At 43.1% G+C, this 18249-nt stretch overlaps 1 protein-coding gene across 5 annotated transcripts in view; it reads left to right on the top strand.

Annotated features, from left to right (window-relative positions):
• tns1b (tensin 1b) overlaps window positions 1-18249 on the top strand; it is a 302397-nt gene that overhangs the window by 105619 nt on the left and 178529 nt on the right. For all 5 annotated transcript variants that reach the window (XM_029703058.1, XM_029703057.1, XM_029703059.1 and 2 more), the window contains exon 2: window positions 16376-16490. In XM_029703058.1, coding sequence (XP_029558918.1) covers window positions 16376-16490 — 115 coding nt within the window. The remainder of the gene's footprint in view (window positions 1-16375; window positions 16491-18249) is intronic.

Genomic DNA, 18249 nt, shown 5'->3' with positions numbered 1-18249 from the left:
ACTATGTGCTTAGTACATTCAGGGGCCGGCTGCCCGGATCCAGGTAAAGCATATTCCTGGACAAAAAAATCACATTCTCCACTGAGCATGCTTTCTGTGAATGACAGTTCTTTAAAATATGCTTCTTTGCGGAAAGGCTCGGCTTGAGCCCATTTGCGTAAAATTTTTACATTCAGCACCAGAGTTTTACATTCCAGAATTTTCATGCATTGCTTTGAGAAATACAGTATGGTATTTCAAAATGCTCCACAGCCATTTTGCTCTGTAGACTGCGGAATTCAACTGTAGAGAGAGTCCAATAAAGCCTTGCAGGTGGCATCACTCATAGACAGGGTTGGTTAGGCTGGACCTGAGCCCAGTGGAGGTCAGGATTCATCGAACAGGAAGTGAGACATGGCTGTGGGGCGAGACATAACTTAGAACCGAGAGACCAGACCTCCTCCAGCCTCCCCAGCATCTACCTCTGCAATCCCTTAATCATTCACAGCTCATCACAAACTGGCCTTGGCTACATACCATAGGCTACTGAGCTCATGTGTGTGTGTGTGTGTGTGTGTGTGTGTGTGTGTGTGTGTGTGTGTGTGTGTGTGTGTGTGTGTGTGTTAAAAAAATGGACTGCTATGTGTGAGTCAATATGAAAGTTCACGCATTCCTGTATTGTTCCTGTATTGTGAGGGATTTTGGCCTCAGTTTTGATTCCTTGTTGCGTCTATAAACTCCAATTTCTGGCTTGCTTGTGAACACTGTCTTAACCGTATATGGCCATGTTGAGCTTCTGATACATTCAGCACCTGAATCAAGTGTGAGCCATGCCAGAACATTTCAACATGAATTCTCGCCCAATAGACCTCCACTGCCGTGACAAGGGGTGAATTCTAAGGCTCTTTCTCAATTGTCTAAAAGTTTTTCCCCTCCTCAGCTAGTTCCCATTATCTCATTCCCTTCTAGAGAATGCTCAAAAGGTAAAAACAATGTGGTGGAAACTCATCATTAGGCTTTCCTACTCTTGATCAGGTATTCTCAGAACAGTGCAGATGAAGAAGAGGAGAATAGGACAGATCTTTAGACAATTGAGAAAGAGCCCCAAGTTTGTTTTTCCTTGCTTGATAAAGCTCTTCAGCTTCTATTATTGATGCCTCTCTTCTCCTAACCAGTAGTAATTATTGGGCTAGTCTGCTGACAGCCTGGGATTTTACACCCTGATAACAACAACAGCAATGATACAGGTGTGTCTGAGGCTGGGCAAGGTGCCCACTAGCTGAATACAGTAGTCTGCCAGCTCCTCCCTTGCTGCCAGCGTCCAAGGAGGCATTGTCTGACCGACTTATGGGAAAAAAGAGAGTGTGGCCAAACAATGGCTTCTGCGTCTGTCAGTTACAACATTACTCTTTGCAGCCAATCTGAAGCGACCATAATTCATGCCCTTAGCTTTATCATCAATGTTTTCATTTGAGGTGCTCTGTTGCCACAAAACAGAAAGACCATGTTGTATTTCAGTGTCTGCTTCTTGAGATAAAACAGCCTTCTTTATCAGATTCTACAAATCTCCTGTGTGGAATTTGTTACGAGTGCAAAAATGAGACCACTGTTTAAGATACATGTGTAACTTCATTATTTATGATGGGATATAAGAGAGACTAAGTCCCACATGGGCGTGTATGCCTTTATGAGGCATATAGTGCGGTGGTTGTTCTCTGTGGGATGACTGTTAGGCCTATGTACTATAACAAGTTGTAGAGCAGGCCATGGTTTATGTTACCACCACCCACTCCATTATGTTCAAAGGTCTTTGTCAGTTTAAAGAAAGTACTTTCGGGGTTATGAAGCCTCATCAATTGTCAATCATCAAGCCAAATTGTAGCACTGGTGAAAGCATGCATGCTGTCTTTTCTGGGCAAAGAGCTCATTTCTGATGATGAACTTGGTTACTTTAAACTGAGCATGGATTAGGACCATTAAAGTGGGCTGCTTGCGGGAAGAGGTTTACAGAGGTTTTGGGGGCGTGCTTCTCCAGTGTTGCTCAATTCCTGACATTTATTTTCATTTGCTGCAATGTCTCTACGGCTTCTGAGAGAAAATGATGTTCTGGTTTTGCGAAATGACGCCAAACGAATTAGGTGATGTCATTCAGTATCAAGTCCAATTGAACTGCTTTCCATGCATGGTTATGATTAAAGAATGATTAAAGAATTCAAAACAAAAGCTATTACATACCATTTTAATAGTGTAATGACGTTACTCCCTGCTCTCTCTTCTCTCAACTTAATCATCATAGTCTCGTTATCCCTGTGGAATTTTCCTAAATAAGTCTTTATTTTATCTCAGCATTGTACTACATTTGAGTTGGGAAAGCACCAGGAAATTGTTTCTTTTTTCTTGTAGAGCTTGTAGATGCCATGACGCCAGGATGCCGCTACGCACTTTTTGTTTTGAGTGTGGCTGAGTTCCAAAAGGGTTGTTTCGGCAGTCCCCATTTCCCCTCTGGGGAAATGTTCTACATGGAACTCAATAGGGCTCTACCTGGAACCAAAAAGTGTTCTTCAACGGGTTCTCATTTAGGGACAGCCGAAGAGTGTAGGTTGTTATTTCTCCCAGGTCAGGACTGGACGACGTGACCATTAGCCACTGTATCCAGTCTGCCTCTGGGGGTGGAACATACTTGAGTTAACCATCCCTGCAGATACCTGCAGACTGAGAACCAAAGCATTGTCATTGTTCAGTCATTGTTCTGTTTAGAAGTTGGGTTTCAGTGAGTTTAGTTGAAAGACTTTCAGCTGTCTTTTCATTTTATACCTTGTTAATGACTTCAGTTCAGACTATAGATTTGTTGTTGTCTAAATGGATATAGACCTAAAATGCTGTTTATCTTAAGCAGTTGTGGGTTGACACTGAATTAACTCTGGTAGTGAAATGTAGTATGTTTGCATTGTGCAAAGTACCATTTTACAGACATTTGTGACTCATACATTTAACATGTTTATGCAAGATTTATGCACTGTATTAATGCATACTGACATTCACATACAACCACTGTTTACATGGGCTCCCGAGTGGCGCAGCGGTCTAAGGCACTGCATCTCAGTGCTAGAGGTGTCACTACAGACCCTGGTTCGATTCCAGGCTGTATCACAACCGGTCGTGATTGGAAGTTTCATAGGGCGGCGCACAATTGGCCCAGCGTCGTCTGGGTTTGGCCGGGGTAGGCCGTCATTGTAAATAAGAATTTGTTCTTAACTGACTTGCCTAGTTAAATAAAGGTTAAATAAATAAACATAACTTCATAGTGGATTGAGACTGTATTCAAAGTCTGTACTTAATGCTTCTTTCCCTCTGTTCTGTTGATAGCCTGTGAAAAAATGGGTGATTTTCTCTCTTCACTTCTGGATGACTGGGTAATTTTCTCCCTGGGATCCACCTCACTGAGATGAAAATGCATGTTGAGAGAAAGAGAGGGAGCGAGAGAGGGAAAGATTGGAATGCCTGAGGTGCATTTCTCCCTAAATGAAATCAGGTGACCGTCCATTGTGAGGCCGGTGGATGGAGCAAAGGAGAGTCGTAGAGGAGGAGATGAGAGGAAGAAAAGGTCAAATTCCTCCCTTCATAAAATCATATTTTATTTTTCACATGCACAGAATACAATAGGTGTAGACCTTACAGTGAAATGCTTACTTACAAGCCCTACGGGATCGGTGTCCCTAAACAGGGACGGTTGTTGCTAACGTGCGCTAATGTGACTAGAATTACATTGCATACAACAGCCAACTTTCCGGGACATAGACATGTCTTGTATGGGCAGAAAGCTTAAATTCTTGTTAATCTAACTGCAATTGTGTCCAATTAACAGTAGCTTTTACAGTGAAAAATGCTATTGTTTGAGGAGAGTAAACAATAACAAAGAACCTTTATCACGGCAAATGATTTGATACATTCACCTCTGAAGGTAAATAATGTACTTACATTCAGTAATCTTGCTCATCCTGAGGGTCCCAGAGATAAAATGTAGCATGGTTTTGTTTGATAAAATCAATGTTTATGTTCAAATGTTGGAACTGGGGTCTACAGTTTGACCCCACTGCTGTCTCTGACTCCACACCCCCAGGCCTGGCCATCTAAATGTGTGAAAGTTAGTATATAAGCTAATGATCCATCATGTATGACATTCCTGGGAGTGTGTAAACTTACATTTTTTATTACCATAGCATTTTTGACTTGATAGAAATTATTGTGCAGTAAAGTAATTCTTCACTGGAAAAGTCTGAAACTTTGCACACACACAACATTTAAATTTAACCTATACTCCTATCTGACCTTTCTATTGCATTTTTAAAAGAATTTTGAAAACGCATGTTTCTTTGTTTGTATTATCTTTTACCAGATCTAATGTGTTATATTCTCCTACATTAATTCCACATTTCCACAAACTTCAAAGTGTTTCCTTTCAAAGGGTATCAAAAATATGCATATCCTTGTTTCAGTTCCTGAGCTACAGGCAATTAGATTTGAGTATGTCATTTTAGGTGAAAATAAGGTCAGATCCTCAAGAGGTTGCCGTTTTAAGAAAAATAAATGTTAAGAAAGTATTTACTAAAATTAACTTAAGTAAAAAATAAGAAAAATTGAAAAATAACAAATAATTAAAGAGCAACAATATAATAACTGTAGCGAGGCTATATACACAGGGTACCGTACCGGTACAGACTCAATGTGCGGGGGCACAGGTTAGTCGAGGTAATTGATGTAATATGTGCATGTACAGTGCCTTGCAAAAGTATTCACCCCCCTTGGCATTTTTCCTATTTTGTTGCATTACAACCTGTAATTTAAATGGATTTTTAGTCATACACAAATTAGTCCCAATTGGTGAAGTGAAATGAAAAAAATGACTTGTTTCAAATTATTATACAAAATAAAAAACAGAAAAGTAGTGCGTGCATATGTATTCACACCTTTGCTATGAAGCCACTAAATACGATCTGGTGCAACCAATTACCTTCAGAAGCCACACAAGTAGTTAAATTAGTCCACCTGTGTGCAATCTAAGTATCACGTGGTCTGTCACATGAGCTCAGTAAATATACACCTGTTCTGAAAGGCCCCAGAGTCTGCAACACCACTAAGCAAGGGGCACCACCAAGGAAGCGGCACCACGAAGACCAAGGAGCTCTCCAAACAGGTCTGGGACAAAGTTTTGGAGAAGTACAGATCAGGGTTGGGTTATAAAAAATATCAGACACTTTGAACATCCCATGGAGCACCATTAAATCCATTATTAAAAAATGGAAAGAATATAGCACCACAACAAACCTGCCAAGAGAGGGCCGCCCACCAAAACTCACGGACCAGGCAAGGAGGGCATTAATCAGAGAGGCAACAAAGAGACCAAAGATAACCCTGAATGAGCTGCAACGCTCCACAGCGGAGATTAGAGTATCTGTCCATAGACCATTTTAAGCCGTACACTTCACAGAGCTGGGCTTTACGGAAGAGTGGCCAGAAAAAAGCCATTGCTTAAAGAAAAAAATAAGCAAACACCTTTGGTGTTCGCCAAAAGGCATGTGGGAGACTCCCCAAACACATGGAAGAAGGTACTCTGGTCAGATGAGACTAAAATTGAGCTTTTTGGCCATCAAGGAAAATGCTATGTCTGGCGCAAACCCAACACCTCTGATCACCCCGAGAATACCATCCCCACAGTGAAGCATGGTGGTGGCAGCATCATGCTGTGGATATATTTTTCATCGGCAGGGACTGGGAAACTGGTCAGAATTGAAGGAATGATGGATGGCGCTAAATACAGGGAAATTCTTGAGGGAAACATGTTTCAGTCTTCCAGAGATTTGAGACTGGTTCACCTTCCAGCAGGACAATGACCCTAAGCATACTGCTAAAGCAACACTCAAGTTGTTTAAGGGGAAACATTTAAATGTCTTGGAATGGCCGAGTCAAAGCCCAGACCTCAATCCAATTGAGAGTCTGCGGTATGACTTAAAGATTGCTGTACACCAGCGGAACCCATCCAACTTGAAGGAGCTGGAGCAGTTTTGCCTTGAAGAATGGGCAAAAAATCCCAGTGGCTAGATGTGCCAAGCTTGTATAGACATACCCCAAGAGACCTGCACCTGTATTTGCTGCAAAAGGTGGCTCTACAAAGTGTTGACTTTGGGGGGGTGAATAGTTATGCACGCTCAAGTTTTCTGTTTTTTTTGTCTTATTTCTTGTTTATTTCACAATAACAAATATTTTGCATCTTCAAAGTGGTAGGCGTGTTGTGTAAATCAAATGATACAAACATCCCCAAAAAACTATTTTAATTCCAAGTTGTAAGGCAAGAAAATAGGAAAAATGGGGGGTGAATACTTTCGCAAGCCACTGTATGTATGTACGGTCACTGTGGGGATGACATCATTGATTCACTTGTTGATGAAGCCAGTGACTGATGTGGTGTACTCAATGCCATCGAAAGAATCCTGGGACATATTCCAGTCTGTGCTAACAAAACAGTCCCGTAGCTTAGCATCTGCGTCATCTGACCACTTCCTTATTGAGCGAGTCACTGGTACTTCGTGCTTTAGTTTTTCCTTGTAAGCAGGTATCAGGAGGATAGATCAGGAGGATAGTTATGGTCAGATTTGGAGGGCGAGGGAGAGGTTTTTACACATCTCTGTGTGTGGATTAAAGGTGGTCTACAGTTTTTTTCCTCTGGTTGCACATGTAACATGCTGGTAGAAATTAGGTAAAACGGATTTAAGATTCCCAGCATTAAAGTCCCCGGCCACTAGGAGCGCCACCTCTGGATGAGCATTTTCTTGTTTGCTTATGGGCTTATACAGCTCGTTGAGTGCAGTCTTAGTGCCAGCATTTGTTTGTGGGCAGCTAAGAAAAATATAGATAAAAACTTTCTTGGTAAATAGTGTGGTCTACAGCTTATCATGAGACACTCTACCTCAGGCGAGCAAAACCTCGAGACTTCCTTAATATTAGATTTCGTGCACCAGCTGTCATTTATAAATAGACACAGACCGCCAACCCTTGTCTTACCGGAGGCAGCTTTTCTATCTTGCCGATGGACCGAAAACCCAGCCAGCCAGCTGTTACCAGCCCTACTTTTTACAACCTTTTGTATGAAACAAAGGATCGATGATGAACATGAGATCTGGGCGTCTGACTGCATCTAGAGACACGACGATGAGGCTGGTGGACACAAATCCAACTCTTCTCGTGTGTTTGCGGAGCGAGTTTATCTTCCCTAGCCTCTGAAACTGCTGCTCAGTGCCTCGCAGTCCCACGCGCATCATGAATTATTCAATCTGGTTTTTGCATAGCAGATGCCTCACAGGCAACGGACAGGACTTTTTTTCCATTCCACATTTCACACACTTTTTCATTTTTACTGGGTTGTAAAAATGTACAGATTTTTTTTTTAAGTCATTTAAATGAAGTGTTTACTACTGTTCATCATCGATCCTAACGGTAAATCTTCCTGTGACTTATTTATTTCCTTATCCACGTCAAAGCATATAAGTTAAATTATGATCACTTCTCTTACACAAATATTTCAGCACTGCAAGGGTTTAAAGTAACATTTAGTGTCATTCAAACATATCCATTTATTTTTTCAAAAAAGCTAATTTGAAACTCCATGGCAGTTTTGATGGAAAAGACAGCTATCTAATAACTAGGTTCACTTCTTCAGCTTGTTGACTCCCTGTTTGGAATGACAGGGTTTGGGAGAAGGACAGGACACTTCGCAGGACACTTCGCCAACAGTCTCTGACCCTACCATAGAGGGAATTCCTGCCCTGAGATGGGCTGTGCTATGGATACGAGCTTAGGGGGGCACGTTCAAACCACACTCACTTCCCCACCTCCTTGCCTTTCTTCCTTCTTTTCATGCCCCTTCTTTTTTATTTCTTCTCTCTTACTCTTTCCTGTCTCTCTTTCCTCTTCCCCTCCTTTTCATTCCTCTCTTTTTTTGTGATAAGGATGAAGTATTCATTGGCTGTCTTACAAAATTATCAGTTAGCCACCACCAGTAGATTCTCCTAATAGCATGCCTGTCAAAAATCTATGGGAATTTCACATAAATGTTCCAATAGCTGGTACAATCCCGGGGTTGGCCTCCTCTTATTGTCAGAGTTCAGTGTTCAGTGGCCCTTTATTGAAACTCCATGTGGGGGCTCCATTGTACTCACGTGATCAAAAGAAAGAGAGAGAGTGTGTGAGCGAGACAGAGAGAGTGTGTGAGAGACAGAAAGAGAGAGACTGAGAGAGGAACTGAAAGACGGAGACAGAGGGAGAGAGAGGGAGATGAAGGGAGTAGAGGTTGCCTCTGTGTGGATGTGGGGTCAGGCCAGACTGAGTGCAAGGAGATGGGATAGGTCAAAGGTGAGACACCCCTGCCTGCTCGCGTTTTGTGAGCTGAAGAATCATAGCCTTGCGGAAGAAAACATGCATGGAGGGGGTGGGTGGTTTGGGAGAGTGAGGAGACAGAATGGGGTTATTGGAGAAAGGGCGGGGTAGGAGCGTGAGGGGTGTTCCAGCAACAGAGGGCACACACACACACACACACACACACACACACACACACACACACACACACACACACACACACACACACACACACACACACACACACATGCACACACACTTCCCATAGTAGCAGATGGGACCTGTCGCAGTGACTCCACTGTGTGTCTTGTTAACATCTCACCCAAACACATGTTGTCCCATATGAGAGACGCTGTGTTAAGTAGGTTATTATCTCAGTTGAATGGATGGATTGGATGGGACCACCACTGATAAGGCTTGAAGTTTCAATCTAATGTTCAAGGGAGTTCACACGCACACTCACTCTCTCTCTCTCTCTCTCTCGCTCTCTCTCTCTCTCTCTCTCTCTCTCTCTCTCTCACACCCTACTTGAAGGGCATAAGATAATATGGATCTGCATAGGGTTAAGTTCATAATGTTATCAAGCTCTAGAGTCTTGTTACAAGACACTATCTGAAAACCTTTTCATTCCTCCTTGTAATGTACTTTTGCAGTGGGCTCTAAGGATGGATGCATTGCCCAGACACACCAACAGAGTTAGTGGGTGCCAATACCAAATGAAATGAACTCCACAGAGTTTGTTAAGTGGGTAAAAAAAGCTTAGCACAGCAGGTTTGCTGAACACATCCCAGCTAGCACATTTTGTTCCTTGGGAATTGTGGAAATATTTTGGATTTTCTTTATTAGTCCAATACAGTCCTAAAATGTTTTGGATGTCAGCAGTCAAGTTTTCAAGATATTGGATTTGAAGCAAAGTGTCACTTGCCACATCATGCCACATCATCATGATGATACAAAATGCATCATATGATGCAAAACAAATCAACATGTTGATGTGGCAAGTGACACTTTGCTTCTAGAAAATCCTATATCTTGATAACTTGACTGCTGACGCGCAAAACCGTTTGGGACTGTATAACAGTGGACTAATGAAAAAATACAAAAATATAGTTTGGGAGTGGATTTTTCCTTTGAGCTCAAAAGTACATACTTTCTGAAGTGTGCACTTTCAGAAAAATGGTGCTAAGTAGAACCATATAGGTTCTTCAGTTTGTCTACATAGGGGAACCCTTTTTGGTGCTGGGTAGAACCCTTTTCAGAGGGTTCTATCTAGAACCCTCTATGAAGGGTTCTGCCTAGAACCCTCTGTGAGGGGTTCTACCAAGAACCATATTATCATCTAAAGGTTCTTCCTAGAACCGTCTATGAAGGGTTCTACCGAGAACCCTTTTATATTTGAAGGGTTTTTCCTAGAATCCTCTATGAACAGTTCCAATTATTTATGACAATACGTTACATATAGCATAGCCTTTCTTTGAAGGCCTAGTTATACGTTACGAAACTCCTGGTTTACAGCTCACATCAGTGCTGCAAGTCACATTATGCTGGCTTGCAAAGTGATGTGTAATTCCTATTGGAGCCCGACAGAGTTAGGAATCCAACAAGTGGAATTGTTACTCACCTGCTACCTGGATTCAGATTGACTGCGGGTAGGACATATTGAATACTGAGACTACCTTAATCATCTAAACTGGAATAACCATCTCAGTAATGGGTCCAACAAATCCAATATCTAACAGATTGGGTTAGTTTAGAAAACTGTATTTTATTTATCTTCCTGTAGCATAAAATGAATCAGCCAATCAATGTACATGCCAAAACACAGATGTTACAGTAAAACAAACAATTGTGAAAATCTCACTGCAATAGAGCATGCTGGGAAACATTCTATACAGTACGGTTGTATGTATAACCGTTCTTGCCTCCCAAAGAATCATTCTTGCCTTCCAAAAAGGGTTCTTCAGATAAAAATGGTTATTGGTAGAACCCTATCGTTCTGCTAAGAACCCTTTTGGAGTGTGTGTGTGTGTGTGTGTGTACTTTGCATGGGGTTGTAAACTAATGAGGTGAGGGATTTATCCTCACATGCAGCTCGGACTGAAATCAGTCTGCTTCCTCAGTATAAGTGTATGAGTGTGTGTGTGAGAGATGGGGCGCCATCGAATGCAGAGCTTTTAGCGTCAAGGGTGAAAAAAAGCTTATTGAGGTGACCTTATCCAGCAGGAATGTCTCAGAGTTGTAGCTGGAAAAGCGGCCCTATTGGGGGTCAATGTACAGATTTGGAGCTTATTGAGGAGGATGTGAGCGCCGCTCGTTATCCTAGTGTCAGACAGGTATCCGCTTTCATTGTAGTTGCTTTTGCCTTTCCTTTCATATTTTCCTCCATCTGAATTGATGTGATTGACCTGGACAGGTGAATAATACATTCCCAACAGGCATTCACCATACTGCTTTCACCTATCGTGCTTTTTGATCAGTGCAGATCAGAGTTATCCATCTTCAGTCTTGGAGTGATATTGCGCTGTGCAAGTTTTTATCCCAGTTCATCACTAACACACCTGATTAAAAAAATATAATACCAACTTTTAGTCTGAGCCACGATAAGCTGAACCAGGTGTGGTACTGAAGGGCTGGAACAAAAGCCTGCACACCCAGTAGCTCTCAATGACCCTTTAATGAGTTGGTGAATCATGGCGTATATTAAGAGGAGATGAGGAATGGATACCATTTATACCTACTGAAACGCACCCTTGCTCTTCCCAGAGTGCTGTAGCCCTGCTTTAAACCCTATCAGCCCATTGGGAGCCATGCCCCCAAACCGCGCTCCCCACTCCCTCAGAGTTAGGGGTCTCCATTGTGTGTATGTGCGTGTGTGTATGAGTGGCTCGGAGGGATGGGACCCTGTTCCCAGGAGCTTAGCGTCTCAGCAAGGGGTCTGTGTGTACACTGGCCTTGTCCCCTGGGGGTCCAATGATGCCTGTTTGAAGCCGTCTGCCTTTGTGTCAGTCTAGCAGAGAGAAAAGGGAGGTGACGGAAAGAGCCACGGTAGGACCAGGGGCATTTGCATGGTTGGCATCACTTTCAACTAAAATCCAGAGACCTTGTCTCTTGTGAATGTGAACGTACCCCCATGATTACCGTACACCCCCTCACCCCTCTCATCTCTTCCCCCCAAATCCATAGCGCCATGTATCCCAGAATCCCCCACTTTCCTCCCCGCTACAAACAATAAACAAACTCTGCGAGCAGCGGCGGCCCTCTTAATGAACGGAACCAATTAGGGTCGGGCCCCATGAAGGGAGCTCCCCTATATTGTTTTGTGTCGTTTATTTACATAGTATTTGGGGTAAACAATTGAGGCCAGGCCTCAGATGGGTGCGAAGCAGAGGAGAGCTTGTTTGTTTGGTTTCTAAAAGAGGATGAGCACTTATGGCTCCAGCCCAAATTGCTAATGGGAATTAAACCATGAGGTATTGTGCTGAGATCTGAGTGCCCCCCTCTCCTACATTCACCACCCAAAGGTGGGGAGACAAGTGACTGACATTGGAGGCCAGGCAGGAGGGATGAAGTATTTAAAAAGTGTTTTGCTGGACTCTCTTCCATTCTGTTGCACAGCCTGATGAATAGAGGGGGCGAGAACACTAGATGTCTGTTTTATTTGGGGGTCAGCTCCTCTCTCTGAGAGGGCCAAAGACGATGGGACTCCCTGGCCTGAATAGACTGAGATTGAAACATTTTTCCTGTCTGGCGTGTGTCCCTCACATTGTCTCCCTCTCTGTCTTCAGCCTGAAAGAAACTAAACTACACAGTTATATTCCTGTAGTAGGCTGCAGAACCCATGTGCGGAGAGGGACTTTCAGGCAGTTTATTTGCTTTTCTGTAATGTATGTTCACATGGGAAAATTACATGTCAGATGGATTATGTGTAAATGTTTGAATAGATGTTACCCTGTGTATTCATGGTAGCATAGTTGTTTTTGTTTACATTTTGTCTTGAGCTCTCTTCTCATGAAGTGGGAACAGCTTACTGTACATCTCTTGTAATGAACCAAAACTACACTGTTGATGAGAACCCACATAGGAGATCCCAGGACCCATGTTTCTATAGTAACCCTGTCAACTGACTAACTAGGTGGCCAAGAGGTGTGTGTGTGCATACGTGAGTGTGCGGTTAGAAATTCAGCACCCACATTGTTTGGGTAATTTTTTTCATGTTTTATTTTATTTATTTATTTTACCCCGTTTTGTCCCCAATTTCATGGTATCCAATTGGTAATTACAGTCTTGTCTCATCACTGCAACTCCCGTACGGACTTGGGAGAGGCGAAGGTCGAGAGCCGTGCCTCTGAAACACAACCCAACCAGCCGCACTGCTTCTTGACACAATGCCCACTTAACCCGGAAGCCAGCCGCACCAATGTGTCAGAGGAAACACCGCACACCTGGCAACCATGTCAGCGTGCACTGCGCCAGGCCCAACGCAGGAGTCGCTAGTGCGCGACGGGACAAGGACATCCCTGATGGCCAAACCCTCCCCTAACCCGTACGACACTGGGCCAATTGTGCGCCAGCCCATAGTTCTCCCGGTTGCGGTCGGCTGCGACAGAGCCTGGATTTGAACCCAGAATCTCTAGTGGCACAGCTAGCACTGCGAGGCAATGCCTTAGACCACTGTACCACTCGAGAGGCCGAATCATTGTGGGTGTTGCCTGTAATCCATGGCTTCTGGTTGGAGTATGTACGTACAGTCACTGTGGGGATGACATCATCGATGTACTTATTGATGAAGCCAGTGACTGATGTGGTGTACTCCTCAATGCCATCAGAAGAATCCCAGAACATATTGCAGTCTGTGCTAGCAAAACAGTCATGTAGCTTAGCATCTGCTTCATCTGACCACGTTTTTATTGACTGAGTCACTGGTGCTTCCTGCTTTAGTTTTTGCTTGTAAGCAGAAATCAGGAGGATAGAATTATGGTCAGATTTGCCAAATGGAGGACGATGGAGAGGTTTGTGTGTGTGTGGAGTAAAGGTGGTCTAGAGTTGTTTTCCGTCTGTCATGGTCATTTGACTGATAGTTTGCTTCTGATTGGAGGGAGAATACACTATTCTTTGCCCGTCATGGGAATCAGACCTTGGGCTTTCTTGTAGGCTGCACAGACATCCATAAATCTACCTCTTTGCTAAGTGGGGGAGTTAACAAGGTAGACTGTTGGGGAAGAGAGGATGGTAGAGGGGAGGAAGAGATCGAGAGAGAAAGAAAGAGAGACTGACAGAGACAAAGAAAGTGTCAGACATCCAGAATTAACAAAAGAGAAAGTAACTTGAAATAGAGAGGGAGAGTGAAAGAGAGGTTATAAGGGATCAAGACCAAAAGAGAAAGAGAATGTACTGTACAGTGCCTTCGGAAAATATTCAGACCCCTTGACTTTTTCCACATTTTGTTACGTTACAGCCTTATTCTACAATGTATTAAATTGCTTTTTTCCCTCATCAATCTACACCCAATACCTCATAATGTCAAAGCAAAAACAGGTTTTTAGATTTCCTTTGCTAATTTATAAAAATAATCAGCTCCCTGACCAAGGCCCTTCTCCCCCAATTGTTCAGTTTGGTTAGGCGGCCAGCTCTAGGCAGAGTCTTGGTGGTTCCAAATGTATTCCTTTTAAGAATGATTGAGGCCACTGTATTCTTGGGGGATCTTCAATGCTGCAGATATTTTTTGCTACCCTTCCCCAGATCTGTGCCTCGACACAGTCTCAGAGCTATACAGACAATTCGTTCGACCTCATGGCTTAGTTTTTCTCTGACATGCACTGTCACCTGTGGGACCTTATATAGACATGTGTGTGCCTTTCCAAAGCATGTCCAATCAATTGAATTGACCACAGGTGGATGCCAATGGAGTTGTAGAAACATCTCAAGGATGATCAATGGAAACAGGATGCACCTGAGCTCAGTTTCGAGTCTCATGGCAAAGGGTCTGAATACTTATGTAAATAAGGTATTTATGTTTTGGATTTGAATACATTTGCAAACATTTCTAAAAACCTGTTTTCGCTTTATGATGATGAGATATTGTGTGTGGATTGCCAAGGATTTTTTTCAATTTAATCCATTTTAGAATAAGGCTCTAACGTAACAAAATGTGGAAAAAGTCAACGTGTCTGAATACTTTCCAAAGGCACTGTGTATATAGAGAGAGGGTGGGAGAGCCAGCTAGAGTCAGCTGAAGTGCTTACCTCTAACCCTGGCCTTGCTGCATTCCATCCACTGACTCTTTGGGATTGATGGCCAAAGGAGGTACATAATGTCATTACTGGTACGGCTGCAGTGGCTGGTCTGGGATTTCTCTCTCGGTGGTTCACCGCAGCTCCATTCCGTTCTCCTGCCATCTAAAATCCCTCTCTAAAGTTGCTCAATGTGCCAACCACATGGCCTTTTGAGCCCTGTCCAGCGAGCGCACACACACTGCCTTAATGGAAATTTGATGGATATTATAAAGCCATTCCGGCCTGCATTTCCTGCCTTGAAAAGCGTTCAGTAACCCTCATAAAGAATATGGTTAAGAATCAGGCAGCTGTGCATGCACACACACACACACACACACACACACACACACACACACACACACACACACACACACACACACACACACACACACACACACACACACACACACACACACACACACACACACACACACACACACACACACACACACACACTACACCATAAAAAAAATGGTGTAGGCTATAGAATCTGGTCTGTTTTACATCTCTACTTCCCCATAATGCATTGCGAGTTGACTCAGGTTTCTTTGTTATACATTCTTTCCTCCTTGTTTACGTGTTAGTCTTGATTCACTTTTTAGACAGGTGACGTATATGCAGAATATCTCCTTGGGTGGCCATGTGTGATTCTTTCACTTGTAAAGTACTTTTGTTATATTAGCTCAATATTGCTATGTTGGGCCCACAGACAGTGTGTTAGTGGGGCCCAATATCCCACCGAGCCGAAACCCAGAAAAGCCCAAAATGGGGACCAGCTGAGAAAATACACAGAGGAAGTGATGTCACCGGTCCAAATCCCCCAAAGTCGTCCATTACAGGGTGACGCTGAGACGCTGACCACAAAGAGGGAACATGACACAGGTTTCACAGCGAGCAGAGAGTTGCCACGGGAGATGGTTGTCCTTCACTTTGACATTTCTGTTAACTTGACCCCAACGCCAACGAGCTCAGTTTAGAAGGAAGACAGGAAAAAGGGAGAACAGTTGAGATGTAATTATAGGAGAAGGAAAACACATGCCGGCTGTAGACAGGGGGGTCCTTTCAGAGGAGGCTACACTATGGACTCTGTCAGATAGGAATTATCTCAGAGGGCTTGCATAACACACCTCCAGCAGCAGCCCCAGGAAAGGGCGGGGGGAGGGAGGGGCATGGGGTGACGTGGTTGTTCTTGTTTCTCGGAGTAGAGAAAATGGGAACTGCTTCTTTGTAGAGGGCAGCTGAGGGTTTGTACACAGACGGAGTGTACCATTTCTACAGTTGTTGGGCCAAATGCTAACATTTCTGCACTTTTGTGCAAATCTTCAGTCTATGATGGGATTCGGTGTGGTTCTGTGTGTTCATCTCAAGTTAGGGCAAATAAGACTTCTCCTACCGCTGAAGTCAATTTGATTAATATTATGTTCATTATCTTGGCAAATGAAATAAGTATACTGTAGTTGACTATCCTTATAGATCCACAGCTTTTAATTTATACTGACAGACAATTTTTTTTATTCCTAGTTTGGTTGATTGTTCCATTTTCTTTGTCTGTGACAAAAGTCCAAATTACTTTGTCCACAAAAAACCCTTACCTATACCGTGGCTTACGCACAAATTGAACCCACAATCTTTGTATTGACACCACCATGCTCCGATCAACTGAGCCGTCTGCAATTGAACACTAACCCTCTCCTCTTTATCTGTTCCATTTGCAGCCTGAAGAGTTCGAGGCACTTCACTCACACACCTTCCGGGCGAAGACATTCAAGAAAAGCAAGCACTGTGGGGTGTGCAAACAGACCGTCAGCCAGGAGGGGCTCATCTGCAGAGGTTAGTCCTGAGTGTTACCATGGTAACCATGGTCATCTGGGGTCATCAAAGGGTCATTTGGGGTCTCCCAAGGTCACCGTTGTGGTCACTCTGAGTAATTACACTAAAGTAGCTCTGGGGATGTCAAGGGTTGGCAGGTTTTCAATTCACTCAATGATAGTTTGCTAATCAGGCTTTTAACTAATTTCATTGATTAGATTGATACAGGTAACTGACAAAATAAAGGAAACACTTGAGTAAATGAGGGATACAAAATATATTGAATGCAGGTGCTTCCACACAGTTGTGGTTCCTGAGTTAATTAAGCAATTAAAACAGCCCATCATGCTTAGGTCATGTATAAAAGTTGCCCATTATTTGGGCCACCATGGCTAGAAGAAGAGATCTCTATGACTTTGAAAAAGGGGTCTCAAAGGAGCATAGGGGGTTTAAAGGGTTGTGTGAGTCTCTCTCAGTCACTAGAGCTCAACCCAATTGAATAATTATGGGAAATTCTGGAGCGGCGTCTCAGACAGAGTTTTCCACAACCATCACCAAAAGACCAAATTATGGAATTTCTTGTGCAAGAATGGTGTTGCATTCCTCCAATAAAGTTCCATACACTTGTAGAATCTATGCCAAGGCTCATTGAAGCTGTTCTGGCGGCTCGTGGTGGCCCAACGCCCTATTAAGACACTTTATGTTGATGTTTCCTTTATTTTGACAGTTACCTGTAGCTTGTTTAGTAAGAAAATTGAGTGCTAGCTGGGTACTGAGGATTGAGAATTTGAAGTGGCTAAGTTTTTGTTTGAATTAGATATATACATTATAAAGAGACTATATAAGCAATATAATAATAATATAGCTCTGTGAATCATCAACAGTGGATAGCCCTATATCCACTGCGTTGGCAAACCTACAGGCTAGACAGTAGACACATTGGGCTTGGCTGGTCACTGCTACTTGGCTAGTGGACATGTCTGCTTCTGCTGATAGTGCTGCATCGGGAAGCTGGCAGGTTGTTTGGTCTAGTATCCAGAAGGGAAAGATTTGGCTTGCCTATTTCCCTTCCTCCTGGCACGGTGTGGATATCTTATTCACAGTAAAGGGAAACCGAGGCATTCTCTTGGCTTAGTGTTTAACTCTGAGAGGACCTAGTAAACAAAAAGAATGCATTTTGTTATTACCTTGTAGTTGTACTGTCCTCTTGGAAAGCAGACATTTTTACATAATCATGTGGCTGGCTGCTCCCTACAAAAAAATACTACATTACTAGTAACTACATTATGTCCTTTTGAAAGATTGTTGTTTTTCTGGTAACTGTATTGTAGTCTCTTCCAATTATATTAACCATGATTTATTATCCTCCTGAAATGGGCGTCTCTTATATATATATATTTACAGTCCTCTATGCTGGGTCCTGTGGGTGTTCCAGCTGTCTGTCCCTGCTCTCCCAAAGGGATGTCCTGTTAGGGTAGCCAGAATGCAGAGGATCAATAATTTCCCCATGGACCACAATCGCTTCACTATCACATGGGTCAACCTCTTAGCCACTTACTCTGTGTTTCTGTGTGTGCTACTTTTTTTGCTCTTATTGTGCATGTTTGTGCATACTTTTTCTTTGTGTGTGGTTGTAGTGAGCAAATGTGCATCAGGCCTTACTTGAAGCAAGAGCCCTTGACTCCTGCTGAGAGGCTTATCATGACACTTAAGCACAACTGTTCCAGAGAATGGCTCCCCTGTCAGTCAGCCTGTATAGATAGAATGTAAGAGAAGATAG

Source organism: Salmo trutta, chromosome 20 (genome assembly GCF_901001165.1).
Source record: "Salmo trutta chromosome 20, fSalTru1.1, whole genome shotgun sequence".
Lineage (NCBI taxonomy): Eukaryota > Metazoa > Chordata > Actinopteri > Salmoniformes > Salmonidae > Salmo > Salmo trutta.
Note: the sequence above shows the minus strand (reverse complement) of the source record. Positions and strands in the feature narration are given on the sequence as shown.